The 20,701-nt window shown below is 52.0% G+C and overlaps 1 protein-coding gene across 2 annotated transcripts in view; it reads right to left on the reverse strand.

Moving 5' to 3' along the window:
- Nucleotides 1-2,057: 2,057 nt before the first annotated feature.
- zbbx (zinc finger, B-box domain containing) overlaps nt 2,058-20,701 on the reverse strand; it is a 41,974-nt gene continuing 23,330 nt past the window's right edge. Inside the window, exons 5-7 of one of the 2 annotated variants that reach the window (XM_046315723.1) lie at nt 8,862-9,086; nt 5,219-5,312; nt 2,058-2,723 (exon numbers count right to left, since the gene is read on the reverse strand). In XM_046315723.1, coding sequence (XP_046171679.1) covers nt 2,645-2,723; nt 5,219-5,312; nt 8,862-9,086 — 398 coding nt within the window. In that variant the 3' untranslated portion in view covers nt 2,058-2,644. The remainder of the gene's footprint in view (nt 2,724-5,218; nt 5,313-8,861; nt 9,087-20,701) is intronic. The other variant, XM_046315724.1, reaches the window with a different exon arrangement.

Consider the following 20,701-nt stretch of genomic DNA (forward strand, 5'->3'; position numbering starts at 1 on the left):
GAGAGACAGGTAGATGGACAGACAGTAGAGAGAGACAGGTAGATGGACAGACAGTAGAGAGAGAAAGACAGGTAGATGGACAGAGAGTAGAGAGAGAGAGACAGGTAGATGGACAGACAGTAGAGAGAGACAGGTAGATGGACAGACAGTAGAGAGAGAGACAGGTAGATGGACAGACAGTAGAGGTTCCTCTCTCCCAGTTTGACTTTCTCCTTCCATTACTCTGCCCTACTCTTCTCCTTCCTCTCCCCCATTCCTTTACATCCTTCCCTCTCTCCTCTCTTCCCTCTGTTCTCCACCTGTCTGGTGCCCCCCTGATCCCAATTACTCTCTATCTGGCTGGGCTTTGGTATGGTGAACATGCTCTGCTGTGTTTGGCCTGGCTGCCTGGGGGAACGAAACTGAGACTGTTGTTTTGCGTTGCGTATAACCAATGCTGTGGTGTGTTTTGTGTGTTGGGTCAGAAGTGGGCTGATGAGGATAGACCTCCATAGATGTAATGAATAGATCCTACAATCAACCAATAATCTACTTTTATTACAATACCACAGCACTGCACATTACCAAATATTCAACCTTTCTGAACACAAGGATCAAATGAAACGGCCTATGAAATGAACCTGGCAGATTAACCATGTTATATCACAGTATCACAGCATCACAGTACTACAGCACCACAGTATCACAGCATCACAGTACTACAGCACCACAGTACTACAGCATCACAGCATCACAGTACTACAGCACCACAGTACTACAGCACCACAGTACTACAGCACCACAGTACTACAGCACCACAGTATCACAGCACCACAGTATCACAGCACCACAGTACTACAGCACCACAGTATCACAGCATCACAGTACTACAGCACCACAGTACTACAGCACCACAGTACTACAGCACCACAGTACTACAGCACCACAGCACCACAGTACTACAGCACCACAGTACTACAGCACCACAGCACTACAGCACCACAGCACCACAGTATCACAGCACCACAGTACTACAGCACCACAGTATCACAGCACCACAGTACTACAGCACCACAGTACTACAGCACCACAGTATCACAGCACCACAGTACTACAGCACCACAGTACTACAGCACCACAGTACTACAGCACCACAGCACTACAGCACCACAGCACTACAGCACCACAGTACTACAGCACCACAGTACTACAGCACCACAGTACAGCACCACAGTACCACAGCACTACAGTACTACAGCACCACAGTACTACAGCACCACAGTACTACAGCACCACAGTACTACAGTACTACAGCACCACAGTACTACAGCACCACAGTACTATAGCACCACAGTACTACAGTACTACAGCACCACAGTACTACAGCACCACAGTACTACAGTACTACAGCACCACAGTACTACAGTACTACAGCACTACAGTACTACAGCACCACAGCACCACAGTATCACAGCACCACAGTACTACAGCACCACAGTATCACAGCACCACAGTACTACAGCACCACAGTACTACAGCACCACAGTATCACAGCACCACAGTACTACAGCACCACAGTACTACAGCACCACAGTACTACAGCACCACAGTACTACAGCACCACAGCACTACAGCACCACAGCACCACAGTACTACAGCACCACAGTACTACAGCACCACAGCACTACAGCACCACAGCACCACAGTACTACAGCACCACAGTACTACAGCACCACAGCACTACAGCACCACAGTACTACAGCACCACAGTACTACAGCACCACAGCACTACAGCACCACAGCACTACAGTACTACAGCACCACAGTACTACAGCACCACAGTACTACAGCACCACAGTACTACAGCACCACAGTACTACAGCACTACAGTACTACAGCACCACAGTACTACAGCACCACAGTACTACAGCACCACAGTACTACAGCACCACAGTACTACAGCACCACAGTACCACAGCACCACAGCACCACAGCACCACAGTACTACAGCACCACAGTACTACAGCACCACAGTACCACAGCACCACAGTACCACAGTACTACAGCACCACAGTACTACAGCACCACAGCACCACAGTACTACAGCACCACAGTACTACAGCACCACAGTACTACAGCACCACAGTACCACAGCACCACAGTACCACAGTACTACAGCACCACAGTACTACAGGAACGCATGTCTTTATGTTGTTCTTCTGTGATCCGTAAAATAAAAGTATGGCGTTGGTGTCCAGTAGAGAAGCAGTGTAGACCTGTGTGTGTGTTTTACCATGTTGAGTGTGTTGTGTGTGTGTGTTTTACCATGTTGAGTGTGTGTGTGTGTGTGTTACCATGTTGAGTGTGTGTGTTTGTGTGTGTGTGTGTGTTACCATGTTGAGAGTGTCTCCTAAGAGTTACCATGTTGAGAGTGTCTCCTGAGAGTTACCATGTTGACAGTGTCTCCTGAGAGTTACCATGTTGACAGTGTCTCCTGAGAGTTACCATGTTGAGAGTGTCTCCTGAGAGTTACCATGTTGACAGTGTCTCCTGAGAGTTACCATGTTGAGAGTGTCTCCTGAGAGTTACCATGTTGACAGTGTCTCCTGAGTGTTACCATGTTGAGAGTGTCTCCTGAGAGTTACCATGTTGAGAGTGTAATGGGTCAGGGAAGTGACAGGACACTCTGCTGGTCTCTCAGAGTCTCCTCCTCCTCGTCTGAATAACACTTGCTGGCTCCGAGTCTGCAATATCAAAGATACCAATCAGAGAGGGTGGAACATCAAAGATAACCAATCGGAGAGAGTGTAACATCAAAAGCACCAATCAGAGTTGACCGACAGATCAAAGGGGAACAAACGGGTTGAGGAGGACTTCCTGGAAGTTGTTGAAATGGCCTCGGTGGCCTGAGTTGGTGACCTGCCTCGGTGGCCTGCGTTGGTGACCTGAGTTGGTGACCTGCCTCGGTGGCCTGCGTTGGTGGCCTGAGTTGGTGGCCTGCCTCGGTAGCCTGCTTCGGTGCACGCCACAGCCGTCTTGCCATTTTCTTGAAATTTTCCGTAATGACTGATGTTCATGTCTTAAAGTAATGATGAACTGTTCTTGCCATAATATGGACTTGGTCTTTTACCAAATAGGGCTTTCTTCTGTATACCCCCCCCCTACCTTGACACAACACAACTGATTGGCTCAAACACATTATGAAGGAAAGAAATTCCACAAATGAACTTTTAACAAGGCACAGCTGTCAGTTGAAATGCATTCCAGGTTTACCTCATGTAGCTGGTTGAGAGAATAGTGTGCAAAGCTGTCATCAAGGCAAAGGGTGGCTACTTTGAAGACTATAAAATATGAAATATATTTTGATTTGTTGAACACTTTTTGGGTTACTAGAATGATTGCATATGTGTTATTTCATAGTTTTAATGTCTTCACTATTATTAACCCTGGAATGAGTAGGTGTGGGAAAGCTTTTGACTGGTACTGTATATCAACGAATCGGCGAGGGCACTAGAACATTCTGCTGCACCCGGCCTCAAATGTCTACTGTTTGCTGATGATCTGGTGTTTCTGTCCCCAACCAAGGAGGGCCTACAGCAGCACATAGATCTTCTGCACAGATTCTTCCAGACCGGGCCCTGACAGACCTGGGCCCTGACAGACCTGGGCCCTGTCAGACCTGGGCCCTGACAGACCTGGGCCCTGACAGACCTGGGCCCTGTCAGACCTGGGCCCTGACAGACCTGGGTCCTAACAGACCTGGGCCCTGACAGACCTGGGCCCTGTCAGACCTGGGCCCTGACAGTAAATCTCAGTAACACAAAAATAATGGTGTTCCAAAAACAGTCCAATTGCCAGGACCAGAAATAATAATTTAATCTAGACACCGTTGCCCCAGAGCACACAAAAACACGATATATACCTCGGCCTAAACATCAGCGCCACATTGCCCTTCTTGTTTGTGAGCTCCAGGGTCCGCTCACCAACCAAGATTTCACTAAATGAGACAAACACCACTGCAGAACAAGGTAGAACACCAGATAATGCAGAGCAGAATTAGGCCGATACCCGATAATTATCAAAATACAGAAAAGAGCTGTTAAATTCTACAACCACCTAAAAGGAAGCGATTCCCAGAATACCTGACCACTGTGACTGACCCAAAATGAAGGAAAGCTTTGACTACCTACAGACTCATTGAGCATAGCCTTGCTGTTGAGAAAGGCCCCCGTAGGCAGACATGGCTCTCAAGAGAAGACAGGCTATGTGCTCACTGCCCACAAAATGAGGTGGAAACTGAGCTGCACTTCCTAACCTCCTGCCCAATGTATGACCATATTAGAGACACACACACACACACACACACACACACACACACACACACACACACACACACACACACACACACACACACACACACACACACACACACACACACACACACACACACACACACACACACACACACACACACACACACACACACACACACACACACACACAATAGAGGAGAGGAGAGGCTGTCCGTTCTGAACGCTGACGTTCTATTACTTAATGTGACCAACGGAACGAGGGACAGAGAGGACAAAAGACAGAGATTACACACTTCCTCTAGGATGGAGGGAGAAGAGATGAACACATGCACATGCTAAACCCTCTTCCTGACACACAGAGACAACCAACCACAGCAATTCCATCACACAAACACTAAACGGACAACAAACCAAAAACACACTGAAAGAAAAAGCACCACACACACATAAACATGGTTAATGCTATTCTGTATAGGAATAAACTAAACCATCCGGGATGATGACTCAGTGGCCAGACGGCAGAATATGGCTTTAAGAGAAGGAATGTACAGAGTGACCTATGTTTTGATCTTGTCCATAAACATGCTGCTCACAGGCCCATGAACACACAGACACACACACGCACGTATGAAAGCACGCACGCGCACAAACAGACACACACACACACACACACACACACACACACACACACACACACACACACACACACACACACACACACACACACACACACACACACACACACACACACACGCAAATGTGCACAGTAACTAATGGCTGGGGCAGGGAGGGGCAGATTGTATGCCTGTGTGTGTTTGTTGTTTTAATGATTCAGCAGGAAGAATGCTAACGAGGCACCATCTCTAACGAGCTGCAGCTAATGAGTGTCTGGTCCCCATGGAAACGAATATACAGAATATACCCACCGGAGGGAGCCCCGCCTCCTGACACGCCCCTCTGTTTCAGCTCCGCCCCCCGCAGAGGTGGACACCTGGGACAGTTCTGAACCTGGGAGACATTCTGTCATAACAACACAGACAATATCATCATCATCATCACCATCATCATCATCACCACCATCATCATCATCACCACCATCATCATCATCATCATCATCATCATCATCATCATCATCATCAAAAACAAACTAAACTAATCCACACTGAAACATACATCTGGGAGAGACATCCTACCACTATTATCACTATCCTCCAGGCTGGTTAGTGTGTGTGTGTGTGTGTGTGTGTGTGTGTGTGTGTGTGTGTGTGTGTGTGTGTGTGTGTGTGTGTGTGTGTGTGTGTGTGTGTGTGTGTGTGTGTGTGTGTGTGTGCGTGTGTGTCTGTGTGTGTGCGTGTGTGTGTGTGTGTGTGACACTGACCTCTCTGTCTCCCAGCTACTGAACTCTCTGTCTCCCAGCTACTGAACTCTCTGTCTCCCAGCTACTGAACTCTCTGTCTCCCAGCTACTGACCTCTCTGTCTCCCAGCTACTGAACTCTCTGTCTCCCAGCTACTGACTCTCTGTCTCCCAGCTACTGACCTCTCTGTCTCCCAGCTACTGACCTCTCTGTCTCCCAGCTACTGACCTCTCTGTCTCCCATTCCCATGTACTAGAATGCTGCTCTTGGGGAGGACATTCTCACCTTTACTGTTAAGGTGAGGCTACAAGTTCTATCAACAAAATATCATGTAGCACTCTGGTACCCTGCAAACCATGACCCATTCTGTATTCTACATGAGTCAAATGTAATGGAGTCCATTGACCATGTTGTGAATGTCTGCTGTTTATAGAGGGATCTGTACATTACATGACCTGATAGCCAGCGAGGTGAGAGATGGCGGCTCACCAACAGCACACATGCAGAAACATGGTTGTGTAAGAGGAAGCCGGTTTGATGTTGATGACGATGTGCTTTCCCGTGTGCCAAATACTACAGATATTGCTGCCGTGGGGAAGGAGCTCATTTTGGAAGTGGGCATCTCATTGGACTGCTAGGTGGAGCAGGCCTTTGATGAGAAGCAGCTTCAGCACCAGCCCCTCGGGTCATGCTGGGACATCCTCGGGTGGAGCTGTAAGCTGGTGGAGCTGATATTTGGCAGTCGCGGCCACGTACACAGGCTTGTCCAGCCTGACAAAAACTAGGGCAAAGCAATTGGCTAGGTAGTGTTATGGTTCAGCTGTGGTGGGCAGCCTAGCTGTTTGGAGAACGAGGTACTTCTCTGGTTCAGCTGTCGTGGTCAGTCTAACTGTTTGGAGAACGAGGTACTGTTCTGTTTCAGCTGTAGTGGACAGTCTAGCTGTTTGGAGAACGAGGTACTGTTCTGTTTCAGCTGTAGTGGTCAGTCTAGCTGTTTGGAGGAGGAGGTACTTCCTGTTTCAGCTGTAGTGGTCAGTCTAGCTGTGTGGAGAAGGAGGTACTTCCTGTTTCAGCTGTCGTGGTCAGTCTAGCTGTGTGGAGGAGGTACTTCCTGTTTCAGCTGTCGTGGGCAGTCTAGCTGTGTGGAGAAGGAGGTACTTCCTGTTTCAGCTGTCGTGGGCAGTCTAGCTGTGTGGAGAAGGAGGTACTTCCTGTTTCAGCTGTCGTGGTCAGTCTAGCTGTGTGGAGAAGGAGGTACTTCCTGTTTCAGCTGTCGTGGTCAGTCTAGCTGTGTGGAGAAGGAGGTACTTCCTGTTTCAGCTGTCGTGGTCAGTCTAGCTGTGTGGAGAAGGAGGTACTTCCTGTTTCAGCTGTCGTGGGCAGTCTAGCTGTGTGGAGAAGGAGGTACTTCCTGTTTCAGCTGTCGTGGTCAGTCTAGCTGTGTGGAGGAGGAGGTACTTCCTGTTTCAGCTGTAGTGGTCAGTCTAGCTGTGTGAAGAAGGAGGTACTTCCTGTTTCAGCTGTCGTGGTCAGTCTAGCTGTGTGGAGAAGGAGGTACTTCCTGTTTCAGCTGTCGTGGTCAGTCTAGCTGTGTGGAGAAGGAGGTACTTCCTGTTTCAGCTGTCGTGGTCAGTCTAGCTGTGTGGAGAAGGAGGTACTTCCTGTTTCAGCTGTCGTGGTCAGTCTAGCTGTGTGGAGGAGGAGGTACTTCCTGTTTCAGCTGTAGTGGTCAGTCTAGATGTGTGGAGAAGGAGGTACTTCCTGTTTCAGCTGTCATGGTCAGTCTAGCTGTGTGGAGGAGGAGGTACTTCCTGTTTCAGCTGTAGTGGTCAGTCTAGCTGTGTGGAGGAGGTACTTCCTGTTTCAGCTGTCGTGGTCAGTCTAGCTGTGTGGAGAAGGAGGTACTTCCTGTTTCAGCTGTCGTGGTCAGTCTAGCTGTGTGGAGGAGGAGGTACTTCCTGTTTCAGCTGTCGTGGTCAGTCTAGCTGTGTGGAGGAGGAGGTACTTCCTGTTTCAGCTGTCGTGGTCAGTCTAGCTGTGTGGAGAAGGAGGTACTTCCTGTTTCAGTTGTAGTGGTCAGTCTAGCTGTGTGGAGGAGGAGGTACTTCCTGTTTCAGCTGTAGTGGTCAGTCTAGATGTGTGGAGAAGGAGGTACTTCCTGTTTCAGCTGTCGTGGTCAGTCTAGCTGTGTGGAGGAGGAGGTACTTCCTGTTTCAGCTGTAGTGGTCAGTCTAGCTGTGTGGAGAAGGAGGTACTTCCTGTTTCAGCTGTCGTGGTCAGTCTAGCTGTGTGGAGAAGGAGGTACTTCCTGTTTCAGCTGTCGTGGTCAGTCTAGCTGTGTGGAGGAGGAGGTACTTCATGTTTCAGCTGTCGTGGTCAGTCTAGCTGTGTGGAGAAGGAGGTACTTCCTGTTTCAGTTGTAGTGGTCAGTCTAGCTGTGTGGAGGAGGAGGTACTTCCTGTTTCAGCTGTCGTGGGCAGTCTAGCTGTGTGGAGAAGGAGGTACTTCCTGTTTCAGCTGTCGTGGGCAGTCTAGCTGTGTGGAGAAGGAGGTACTTCCTGTTTCAGCTGTCGTGGGCAGTCTAGCTGTTTGGAGGAGGTACTTCCTGTTTCAGCTGTCGTGGGCAGTCTAGCTGTGTGGAGGAGGAGGTACTTCCTGTTTCAGCTGTAGTGGTCAGTCTAGCTGTGTGGAGGAGGAGGTACTTCCTGTTTCAGCTGTCGTGGGCAGTCTAGCTGTGTGGAGGAGGAGGTACTTCCTGTTTCAGCTGTAGTGGTCAGTCTAGCTGTTTGGAGGAGGAGGTACTTCCTGTTTCAGCTGTCGTGGGCAGTCTAGCTGTGTGGAGGAGGAGGTACTTCCTGTTTCAGCTGTCGTGGTCAGTCTAGCTGTGTGGAGGAGGAGGTACTTCCTGTTTCAGCTGTAGTGGTCAGTCTAGCTGTGTGGAGGAGGAGGTACTTCCTGTTTCAGCTGTCGTGGGCAGTCTAGCTGTGTGGAGGAGGAGGTACTTCCTGTTTCAGCTGTCGTGGTCAGTCTAGCTGTGTGCAGAAGGAGGTACTTCCTGTTTCAGCTGTCGTGGTCAGTCTAGCTGTGTGGAGAAGGAGGTACTTCCTGTTCCCTTCAGTTCCATGCATACAGGGAAATGTTTGGATCCTTTTTTTTTGTCAATTTGATTGTTGGATTCAATAAAATACTTAATGTGTGTGTTTGTGTGTGTACCTGTAGCCATCACTCTGAACTCCTCCACCAGGCTGCTGAGAGCCCGTGTGTCTATGTCCTGCTCCAGGTCAGGGTCCTCACAGCCGGTCTGGTCCACGAGACAGATGTCCAGGATCTCCTTAGCCGCCCGAGACAGAGGACGGGACACGGGATGGGACATGGTGCCAGAGACAGGGCGAGACAGAGCACTGGTAGGACGGGAGGACCGCCTTGGAGTAGATCTACCTGAAACACCAGTAAGACATGTAACGGACGGACGGACGGACAGACAGACGGACAGACAGAGAGGAGGAAGTGTGATTAGCACAACACAAAATAACCAGGAAGTAGCAGAGAACATAGATAGAGGTGGGATGAAAAGAAAGGAGAAGAGAGACGAGAGATATAGAGAGAGACACATAACGAAAGGATGCAGGAGAAAGCAAGTGAGACAGAATGAGAGACGGAGAGAAAGAGGTAAAGTCTATATAATCACTGGTGTTTAATCTCTCTACTGCAGTGTCTATATAATCACTGGTGTTTTATCTCTCTCTACTGCAGTGTCTATATAATCACTGGTGTTTTATCTCTCTCTACTGCAGTGTCTATATAATCACTGGTGTTTAATCTCTCTACTGCAGTGTCTATATAATCACTGGTGTTTTATCTCTCTCTACTGCAGTGTCTAGTGTATCATCACTGGTGTTTTATGTCTATATAATCACTCTCTACTGCAGTGTCTATATAATCACTGGTGTTTTATCTCTCTACTGCAGTGTCTATATAATCACTGGTGTTTAATCTCTCTACTGCAGTGTCTATATAATCACTGGTGTTTTATCTCTCTCTACTGCAGTGTCTATATCATCACTGGTGTTTTATCTCTCTCTACTGTAGTGTCTATATAATCACTGGTGTTTTATCTCTCTACTGCAGTGTCTATATAATCACTGGTGTTTAATCTCTCTACTGCAGTGTCTATATAATCACTGGTGTTTTATCTCTACTGCAGTGTCTATATCATCACTGGTGTTTTATCTCTCTCTACTGCAGTGTCTATATAATCACTGGTGTTTTATCTCTCTCTACTGCAGTGTCTACATAATCACTGGTGTTTTATCTCTCTACTGCAGTGTCTATATAATCACTGGTGTTTTATCTCTCTCTACTGCAGTGTCTATATAATCACTGGTGTTTTATCTCTCTCTACTGCAGTGTCTATATAATCACTGGTGTTTTATCTCTCTCTACTGCAGTGTCTATATCATCACTGGTGTTTTATCTCTCTCTACTGCAGTGTCTATATAATCACTGGTGTTTTATCTCTCTACTGCAGTGTCTATATAATCACTGGTGTTTTATCTCTACTGCAGTGTCTATATAATCACTGGTGTTTTATCTCTACTGCAGTGTCTATATAATCACTGGTGTTTTATCTCTCTCTACTGCAGTGTCTATATAATCACTGGTGTTTTATCTCTCAAAAACTGCAGTGTCTATATCATCACTGGTGTTTTATCTCTCTCTACTGCAGTGTCTATATAATCACTGGTGTTTAATCTCTCTACTGCAGTGTCTATATAATCACTGGTGTTTAATCTCTCTACTGCAGTGTCTATATAATCACTGGTGTTTTATCTCTCTACTGCAGTGTCTATATAATCACTGGTGTTTTATCTCTCTACTGCAGTGTCTATATAATCACTGGTGTTTTATCTCTCTACTGCAGTGTCTATATAATCACTGGTGTTTTATCTCTCTACTGCAGTGTCTATATAATCACTGGTGTTTTATCTCTCTCTACTGCAGTGTCTATATCATAACTGGTGTTTTATCTCTCTCTACTGCAGTGTCTATATAATCACTGGTGTTTTATCTCTCTACTGCAGTGTCTATATCATCACTGGTGTTTTATCTCTCTACTGCAGTGTCTATATAATCACTGGTGTTTAATCTCTCTACTACAGTGTCTATATCATAACTGGTGTTTTATCTCTACTGCAGTGTCTATATAATCACTGGTGTTTTACCTCTCTACTGCAGTGTCTATATAATCACTGGTGTTTTATCTCTCTACTGCAGGGAGTCGCATCACATTGAATCAGATTGAACATCCACCTGCCCATTGTGAGTTGCAACCCTGGCGCCCTTAGAAAGGGTGTGTGTGTGTGTGTGTGTGTGTGTGTGTGTGTGTGTGTGTGTGTGTGTGTGTGTGTGTGTGTGTGTGTGTGTGTGTGTGTGTGTGTGTGTGTGTGTGTGTGTGTGTGTGTGTGTGTGTGTGTGTGTGTGTGTGTGTGTGTGTGTGTGTGTGTGTGTGTGTGTGTGTGTGTGTGTGTGTGTGTGTGTGTGTGTGTGTGTGTGTGTGTGTGTGTGTGTGTGTGTGTGTGTGTGAGTCACTTTGCTGAACGCTGCCCTGTGCTGCTTCTGCAGTGTTAAAAGTATTTTACTCCAAATTCACTCCCTCCTTCTCTCTCTATCATCTGTCAGTAGGAGTTTCACACTCGCCGCATCACACCACATGCCTTACTGCAGCAGATACAGAACACAGAGGCACACAGACATAGTATGAGATAACCAAACACAGGACACAGAGATGCAGGGACAGAGTAAAGCCGTCCTCGGTCATACATTTCTTGTCGTGATTGTCCTATTTATATATTTTTTAAATCCCAGCCCCCGTCCCCGCAGGAGGCCTTTTGGTAGGTCATCATTGTAAATAAGAATTTGTTCTTAATTAACTGCCTTGCCAAGTTAAATAAAGGTTAAATAAAAATAAATTACATTAAAAATACTGGGTCATCCTGGGTCATACTGGACATGATAAACAGAGTAGAGCCATCCTGGGTCATCCTGGGTCATACTGGGTCATACTGGACATGATAAACAGAGTAGAGCCATCCTGGGTCATACTGGATATGATAAACAGAGTAGAGCCATCCTGGGTCATACTGGATATGATAAACAGAGTAGAGCCATCCTGGGTCATACTGGGTCATACTGGATATGATAAACAGAGTAGAGCCATCCTGGGTCATACTGGGTCATACTGGACATGATAAACAGAGTAGAGCCATCCTGGGTCATACTGGGTCATACTGGACATGATAAACAGAGTAGAGCCATCCTGGGTCATACTGGGTCATACTGGATATGATAAACAGAGTAGAGCCATCCTGGGTCATACTGGATATGATAAACAGAGTAGAGCCATCCTGGGTCATACTGGATATGATAAACAGAGTAGAGCCATCCTGGGTCATACTGGATATGATAAACAGAGTAGAGCCATCCTAGGTCATACTGGGTCATACTGGATATGATAAACAGAGTAGAGCCATCCTGGGTCATACTGGGTCATACTGGACATGATAAACAGAGTAGAGCCATCCTGGGTCATACTGGGTCATACTGGACATGATAAACAGAGTAGAGCCATCCTGGGTCATACTGGGTCATACTGGATATGATAAACAGAGTAGAGCCATCCTGGGTCATACTGGACATGATAAACAGAGTAGAGCCATCCTGGGTCATACTGGGTCATACTGGATATGATAAACAGAGTAGAGCCATCCTGGGTCATACTGGACATGATAAACAGAGTAGAGCCATCCTGAGTCATACTGGGTCATACTGGATATGATAAACAGAGTAGAGCCATCCTGGGTCATACTGGATATGATAAACAGAGTAGAGCCATCCTGGGTCATACTGGATATGATAAACAGAGTAGAGCCATCCTGGGTCATCCTGGATATGATAAACAGAGTAGAGCCATCCTGGGTCATACTGGATAATCGTTCCAGTCGCTAGCTGCAGCGAACTGAAAAGACGAGTGACCCAGGGATGTGTGTGCTTTGGGGACCTTTAACAGAATGTGACTGGCAGAACGGGTGTTGTATGTGGAGGATGAGGGCTGCACTAGATATCTCAGATAGGGAGGAGTGAAGTCTAAGAGGGTTTTATAAATAAGCATCAACGAGCGGGTCTTGCGACAGGCATACAGAGATGACCAGTTTACAGAGGAGTATAGAGTGCACTGGTGTGTCCTATAAGGAGCATTGGTAGCAAATCTGATGGCCGAATGGTAAAGAACATCTAGCCGCTCGAGAGCACCCTTACCTGCCTGTGTATAAATTACATGTCCATAATATAGCATGGGTAGGATGGTCATCTGAACCAGGGTTAGTTTGGCACTTGGGGTGAAAGAGGAGCGATTACGATAGAGGAAACAAAGTCTAGATTTAACTTTAACCTGCAGCTTTGATATGTGCTGAGAGAAGGACAGTGTACCATCTAGCCATACTCCCAAGTACTTGTATGAGGTGACTACCTCAAGCTCTAAACCCTTAGAGGCAGTAATAACACCCGTGGGGAGAGGGGCATTCTTCTTACCAAACCACATGACCTTTGTTTTGGAGGTGTTCAGAACAAGGTTAAGGGCAGAGAAAGCTTGTTGGACACTAAGAAAGCTTTGTTGTAGAGCGTTTAACACAAAATCCGTGGAGGGGCCAGCTGAGAATAACACTGTATCATCTGCATATAAATGGACGAGAGAGCTTCCTACTGCCTGAGCTATGTGGTTGATGTAAAATGAAAAGAGCGTGGGGCCTAGGATTGAGCCTTGGGGTACTCCCTTTGTGGCTGAGACAGAAGATTTTCTGACTTTATACACTGCAGTCTGGACCCCTTATTCATCCAAGCTACTCAATACTGCCCCCCAGTCACCAAGAAGTTAACAAAACCACTGAAAATATTTAAAAAAGAAGGTCCAAGCGTCTTCGACAGAGGGGATCAAGCTGATTCTATACCATTTTACAGATGCCAGTTCATGAACGAAGGCTCAAAATACACTCAACAGGTTAATGTGCAGAAAACCCAGGGTTTTACGGGAGCAGAAAATCAGTGAAGCAGATATCAGAGGACAAGTCAGAAATGGGGCTAGCAACTGCAGATGGGACAGGGTGTACATGCACATTTCCAGATATCATCAACAAACATACTCGGTCCCACGGTTGGATAAAGAAAGTTTGTAGTCAACAAAGTACGCAGGAGTTATGAGGCACATAGCAAAATGCATGAGAAAAAACATTGAATCTATAATGACTTGGGGCCTGCCATTGTTAGTTCAGAGTCTCTCGCCCCAACAGAGTGTTCTGGAGGCGAGCGAAAGCTGGGGAAAGAGGGGGGAGTGTGGTGGATGTACCTGTATCAGACAGGGAGAGACAGGCCAGGGAGAGAGGGGGGAGTGTGGTGGAGGTACCTGTACCAGACAGGGAGAGACAGGCCAGGGAGAGAGTGGGGAGTGTGGTGGAGGTACCTGTACCAGACAGGGAGAGACAGGCCAGGGAGAGAGGCGGGAGTGTGGTGGAGGTACCTGTACCAGACAGGGGGAGACAGGCCAGGGAAAGAGGGGAGTGTGGTGGAGGTACCTGTACCAGACAGGGAGAGACAGGCCAGGGAGAGAGGGGAGTGTGGTGGAGGTACCTGTACCAGACAGGGGAGACAGACCAGGGAGAGAGGGGGAGTGTGGTGGAGGTACCTGTACCAGACAGGGGGAGACAGACCAGGGAGAGGGGGAGGGGGAGTGTGGTGGAGGTACCTGTACCAGACAGGAGGAGACAGGCCAGGGAGAGAGGGGGAGTGTGGTGGAGGTACCTGTACCAGACAGGGGGAGACAGACCAGGGAGAGGGGGGAGTGTGGTGGAGGTACCTGTACCAGACAGGGGGAGACAGGCCAGGGAGAGAGGGGGAGTGTGGTGGAGGTACCTGTACCAGACAGGGAGAGACAGGCCAGGGAGAGAGGGGGAGTGTGGTGGAGGTACCTGTACCAGACAGGGGGAGACAGACCAGGGAGAGGGGGGGGGGAGTGTGGTGGAGGAACCTGTACCAGACAGGGGGAGACAGGCCAGGGAGAGGGGAGGTGGGGCGTGTGGGGGGGTACCTGTACCAGACAGGAGGAGACAGGCCAGGGCAGATGGTGAGAGAGGGAGTGTGGTGGAGGTACCTGTACCAGACAGGGGGAGACAGACCAGGGCAGATGGTGAACAGAGAGAGGTGAGTGTGGTGGAGGTACCTGTACCAGACAGGGGGAGACAGCCAGGGCAGATGGTGAACAGAGAGAGGTGAGTGTGGTGGAGGTACCTGTACCAGACAGGGGGAGACAGGCCAGGGCAGATGGAGAGGGGAGTGTGGTGGAGGAACCTGTACCAGACAGGGGAGACAGGCCAGGGAGAGAGGGGGAGTGTGGTGGAGGTACCTGTACCAGACAGGGGGAGACAGACCAGGGAGAGAGGGAGGAGTGTGGTGGAGGTACCTGTACCAGACAGGGGGAGACAGGCCAGGGAGAGAGGGGGAGTGTGGTGGAGGTACCTGTACCAGCCAGGGGAGACAGACCAGGGAGAGGGGGAGGGGGAGTGTGGTGGAGGTACCTGTACCAGACAGGAGGAGACAGGCCAGGGGAGAGGGGGAGTGTGGTGGAGGTACCTGTACCAGACAGGGGAGACAGACCAGGGAGAGAGGGGGAGTGTGTTGGAGGTACCTGTACCAGACAGGGGGAGACAGGCCAGGGAGAGAGGGGGAGTGTGGTGGAGGTACCTGTACCAGACAGGGAGAGACAGGCCAGGGAGAGAGGGGGAGTGTGGTGGAGGTACCTGTACCAGACAGGGGGAGACAGACCAGGGAGAGGGGGAGGGGGAGTGTGGTGGAGGAACCTGTACCAGACAGGGGGAGACAGGCCAGGGAGAGGGGAGGGGGCGTGTGGGGGGGGCTACCTGTACCAGACAGGAGGAGACAGGCCAGGGCAGATGGTGAACAGAGAGAGTTGAGTGTGGTGGAGGTACCTGTACCAGACAGGGGGAGACAGGCCAGGGCAGATGGTAAACAGAGAGAGGTGAGTGTGGTGGAGGAACCTGTACCAGACAGGAGGAGACAGGCCAGGGAGAGAGGGGGAGTGTGGTGGAGGTACCTGTACCAGACAGGAGGAGACAGGCCAGGGAGAGAGGGGGAGTGTGGTGGAGGAACCTGTACCAGACAGGGGGAGACAGGCCAGGGAGAGAGGGGGAGTGTGGTGGAGGAACCTGTACCAGACAGGGGGAGACAGGCCAGGGAGAGAGGGGGAGTGTGGTGGAGGTACCTGTACCAGACAGGGGAGACAGGCCAGGGAGAGAGGGGGAGTGTGGTGGAGGAACCTGTACCAGACAGGGGGAGACAGGCCAGGGAGAGAGGGGGAGTGTGGTGGAGGAACCTGTACCAGACAGGGAGAGACAGGCCAGGGAGAGGGGGAGTGTGGTGGAGGCTACCTGTACCAGACAGGGAGAGACAGGCCAGGAGAGAGGGGGAGTGTGGTGGAGGTACCTGTACCAGACAGGGGGAGACAGGCCAGGGAGAGAGGGGGAGTGTGGTGGAGGTACCTGTACCAGACAGGGGGAGACAGGCCAGAGAGAGGGGGAGTGTGGTGGAGGTACCTGTACCAGACAGGGGGAGACAGGCCAGGGAGAGAGGGGGAGTGTGGTGGAGGTACCTGTACCAGACAGGGGGAGACAGGCCAGGGAGAGAGGGGAGTGTGTTGGAGGTACCTATACCAGCCAGGGGAGACAGACCAGGGAGAGGGGGAGGGGGAGTGTGGTGGAGGTACCTGTACCAGACAGGAGGAGACAGGCCAGGAGAGAGGGGGAGTGTGGTGGAGGTACCTGTACCAGACAGGGGGAGACAGACCAGGGAGAGAGGGGGAGTGTGGTGGAGGTACCTGTACCAGACAGGGAGAGACAGACCAGGGAGAGGGGGAGGGGGAGTGTGGTGGAGGTACCTGTACCAGACAGGGGGAGACAGACCAGGGAGAGAGGGGGAGTGTGGTGGAGGTACCTGTACCAGACAGGGAGAGACAGGCCAGGGAGAGAGGGGGAGTGTGGTGGAGGTACCTGTACCAGACAGGGAGAGACAGGCCAGGGAGAGGGGGAGGGGGGTGTGGGGGGGCTACCTGTACCAGACAGGGAGAGACAGGCCAGGGAGAGAGGGGGAGTGTGGTGGAGGTACCTGTACCAGACAGGGGGAGACAGACCAGGGAGAGAGGGGGAGGGGGGCATGTGGGGGGGCTACCTGTACCAGACAGGGAGAGACAGGCCAGGGAGAGAGGGGGAGTGTGTTGGAGGTACCTGTACCAGACAGGGAGAGACAGGCCAGGGAGAGAGGGGGAGTGTGGTGGAGGTACCTGTACCAGACAGGGAGAGACAGGCCAGGGAGAGAGGGGGGAGTGTGGTGGAGGTACCTGTACCAGACAGGGGAGACAGGCCAGGGAGAGAGGGGGAGTGTGTGGAGGTACCTGTACCAGCCAGGGGGAGACAGACCAGGGAGAGGGGGAGGGGGAGTGTGGTGGAGGTACCTGTACCAGACAGGGGGAGACAGGCCAGGGAGAGAGGGGGAGTGTGGTGGAGGTACCTGTACCAGACAGGGGGAGACAGGCCAGGGAGAGAGGGGGAGTGTGTTGGAGGTACCTGTACCAGACAGGGGGAGACAGACCAGGGAGAGAGGGGGAGTGTGTTGGAGGTACCTGTACCAGACAGGGGGAGACAGGCCAGGGAGAGAGGGGGAGTGTGGTGGAGGTACCTGTACCAGACAGGAGAGACAGGCCAGGGAGAGAGGGGGAGTGTGGTGGAGGTACCTGTACCAGCCAGGGGGAGACAGACCAGGGAGAGGGGGAGGGGGAGTGTGGTGGAGGTACCTGTACCAGACAGGAGGAGACAGGCCAGGGAGAGAGGGGGAGTGTGGTGGAGGTACCTGTACCAGACAGGGGGAGACAGACCAGGGAGAGAGGGGGAGTGTGTTGGAGGTACCTGTACCAGACAGGGGGAGACAGGCCAGGGAGAGAGGGGGAGTGTGGTGGAGGTACCTGTACCAGACAGGGAGAGACAGGCCAGGGAGAGAGGGGGAGTGTGGTGGAGGTACCTGTACAAGACAGGGGGAGACAGACCAGGAGAGGGGGAGGGGGGAGTGTGGTGGAGGAACCTGTACCAGACAGGGGGAGACAGGCCAGGGAGAGGGGGAGGGGGGGCGTGTGGGGGGCTACCTGTACCAGACAGGAGGAGACAGGCCAGGGAGAGAGGGGGAGTGTGGTGGAGGTACCTGTACCAGACAGGGAGAGACAGGCCAGGGAGAGAGGGGGAGTGTGGTGGAGGTACCTGTACCAGACAGGGAGAGACAGGCCAGGGAGAGAGGGGGAGTGTGGTGGAGGTACCTGTACCAGACAGGGGGAGACAGACCAGGGAGAGGGGGAGGGGGAGTGTGGTGGAGGTACCTGTACCAGACAGGGGGAGACAGGCCAGGGAGAGAGGGGGAGTGTGGTGGAGGTACCTGTACCAGACAGGGGGAGACAGGCCAGGGAGAGAGGGGGAGTGTGTTGGAGGTACCTGTACCAGACAGGGGGAGACAGACCAGGGAGAGAGGGGGAGTGTGGTGGAGGTACCTGTACCAGACAGGGGGAGACAGACCAGGGAGAGAGGGGGAGGGGGCATGTGGGGGGCTACCTGTACCAGACAGGGAGAGACAGGCCAGGGAGAGAGGGGGGAGTGTGTTGGAGGTACCTGTACCAGACAGGGAGAGACAGGCCAGGGCAGATGGTGAACAGAGAGAGGTGAGTGTGGTGGAGGTACCTGTACCAGACAGGGGGAGACAGGCCAGGGCAGATGGTGAACAGAGAGGTGAGTGTGGTGGAGGTACCTGTACCAGACAGGGGGAGACAGGCCAGGGCAGATGGTGAACAGAGAGAGGTGAGTGTGGTGGAGGTACCTGTACCAGACAGGGGGAGACAGACCAGGGCAGATGGTGAACAGAGAGAGGTGAGTGTGGTGGAGGTACCTGTACCAGACAGGGGGAGACAGGCCAGGGCAGATGGTGAACAGAGAGAGGTGAGTGTGGTGGAGGTACCTGTACCAGACAGGGGGAGACAGGCCAGGGCAGATGGTAAACAGAGAGAGGTGAGTGTGGTGGAGGAACCTGTACCAGACAGGAGGAGACAGGCCAGGGAGAGAGGGGGGAGTGTGGTGGAGGTACCTGTACCAGACAGGGGGAGACAGACCAGGGAGAGAGGGGGAGTGTGTTGGAGGTACCTGTACCAGACAGGGGGAGACAGGCCAGGGAGAGAGGGGGAGTGTGGTGGAGGTACCTGTACCAGCCAGGGGGAGACAGACCAGGGAGAGGGGGAGGGGGAGTGTGGTGGAGGTACCTGTACCAGACAGGAGGAGACAGGCCAGGGAGAGAGGGGGAGTGTGGTGGAGGTACCTGTACCAGACAGGGGGAGACAGACCAGGGAGAGAGGGGGAGTGTGTTGGAGGTACCTGTACCAGACAGGGGGAGACAGGCCAGGGAGAGAGGGGGAGTGTGGTGGAGGTACCTGTACCAGACAGGGAGAGACAGGCCAGGGAGAGAGGGGGAGTGTGGTGGAGGTACCTGTACAAGACAGGGGAGACAGACCAGGGAGAGGGGGAGGGGGGAGTGTGGTGGAGGAACCTGTACCAGACAGGGGGAGACAGGCCAGGGAGAGGGGGAGGGGGCGTGTGGGGGGCTACCTGTACCAGACAGGAGGAGACAGGCCAGGGAGAGAGGGGGAGTGTGGTGGAGGTACCTGTACCAGACAGGGAGAGACAGGCCAGGGAGAGAGGGGGAGTGTGGTGGAGGTACCTGTACCAGACAGGAGAGACAGGCCAGGGAGAGGGGAGTGTGTTGGAGGTACCTGTACCAGCCAGGGGGAGACAGACCAGGGAGAGGGGGAGGGGGAGTGTGGTGGAGGTACCTGTACCAGACAGGGGGAGACAGGCCAGGAGAGAGGGGAGTGTGGTGGAGGGTAGTACCAGACAGGGGGAGACAGGCCAGGGAGAGAGGGGGAGTGTGTTGGAGGTACCTGTACCAGACTGGGGAGACAGACCAGGGAGAGAGGGGGAGTGTGGTGGAGGTACCTGTACCAGACAGGGGGAGACAGACCAGGGAGTTGGGGAGGGGGGCATGTGGGGGGCTACCTGTACCAGACAGGGAGAGACAGGCCAGGGAGAGAGGGGGAGTGTGTTGGAGGTACCTGTACCCAGGGAGAGACAGGCCAGGGCAGATGGTGAACAGAGAGAGGTGAGTGTTGTGGAGGTACCTGTACCAGACAGGGGGAGACAGGCCAGGGCAGATGGTGAACAGAGAGAGGTGAGTGTGGTGGAGGGTACCTGTACCCAGGGGGAGATAGGCCAGGGCAGATGGTGAACAGTGAAGGTGAGTGTTGTGGAGGTACCTGTACCAGACAGGGGAGACAGACCAGGGCAGATGGTGAACAGAGAGAGGTGAGTGTGGTGGAGGTACCTGTACCAGATGGGGGAGACAGGCCAGGGCAGATGGTGAACAGGAGAGAGGTGAGTGTTGTGGAGGTACCTGTACCCAGGGGGAGACAGGCCAGGGCAGATGGTAAACAGAAGGTGAGTGTGGTGGAGGAACCTGTACCAGACAGGTGACAGGCCAGGGAAGAGGGGGAGTGTGGAGGGAGGTACCTGTACCAGACAGGGGAGACAGACCAGGGAGAAGGGGGAGTGTTGTGGAGGTACCTGTACCAGACAGGGGGAGACAGGCCAGGGAGAGAGGGGGAGTGTGGTGGAGGTATCCTGTACCAGCCAGGGGGAGACAGACCAGGAGAGGGGTTGTGGGGAGGAGGTGGAGGTACCTGTACCAGACAGGAGGAGACAGGCCAGGGAGAGAGGGGGAGGTGGTGGAGGTACCTGTACCAGACAGGGGGAGACAGACCAGGGAAGAGGGGGAGTGTGTTGGAGGTACCTGTACCAGACAGGGAGACAGGCCAGGGAGAGAGGGGGAGTGTGGTGGAGGTATCCTGTACC

This window comes from Oncorhynchus gorbuscha, linkage group LG19 (assembly GCF_021184085.1).
Source record: "Oncorhynchus gorbuscha isolate QuinsamMale2020 ecotype Even-year linkage group LG19, OgorEven_v1.0, whole genome shotgun sequence".
NCBI lineage: Eukaryota > Metazoa > Chordata > Actinopteri > Salmoniformes > Salmonidae > Oncorhynchus > Oncorhynchus gorbuscha.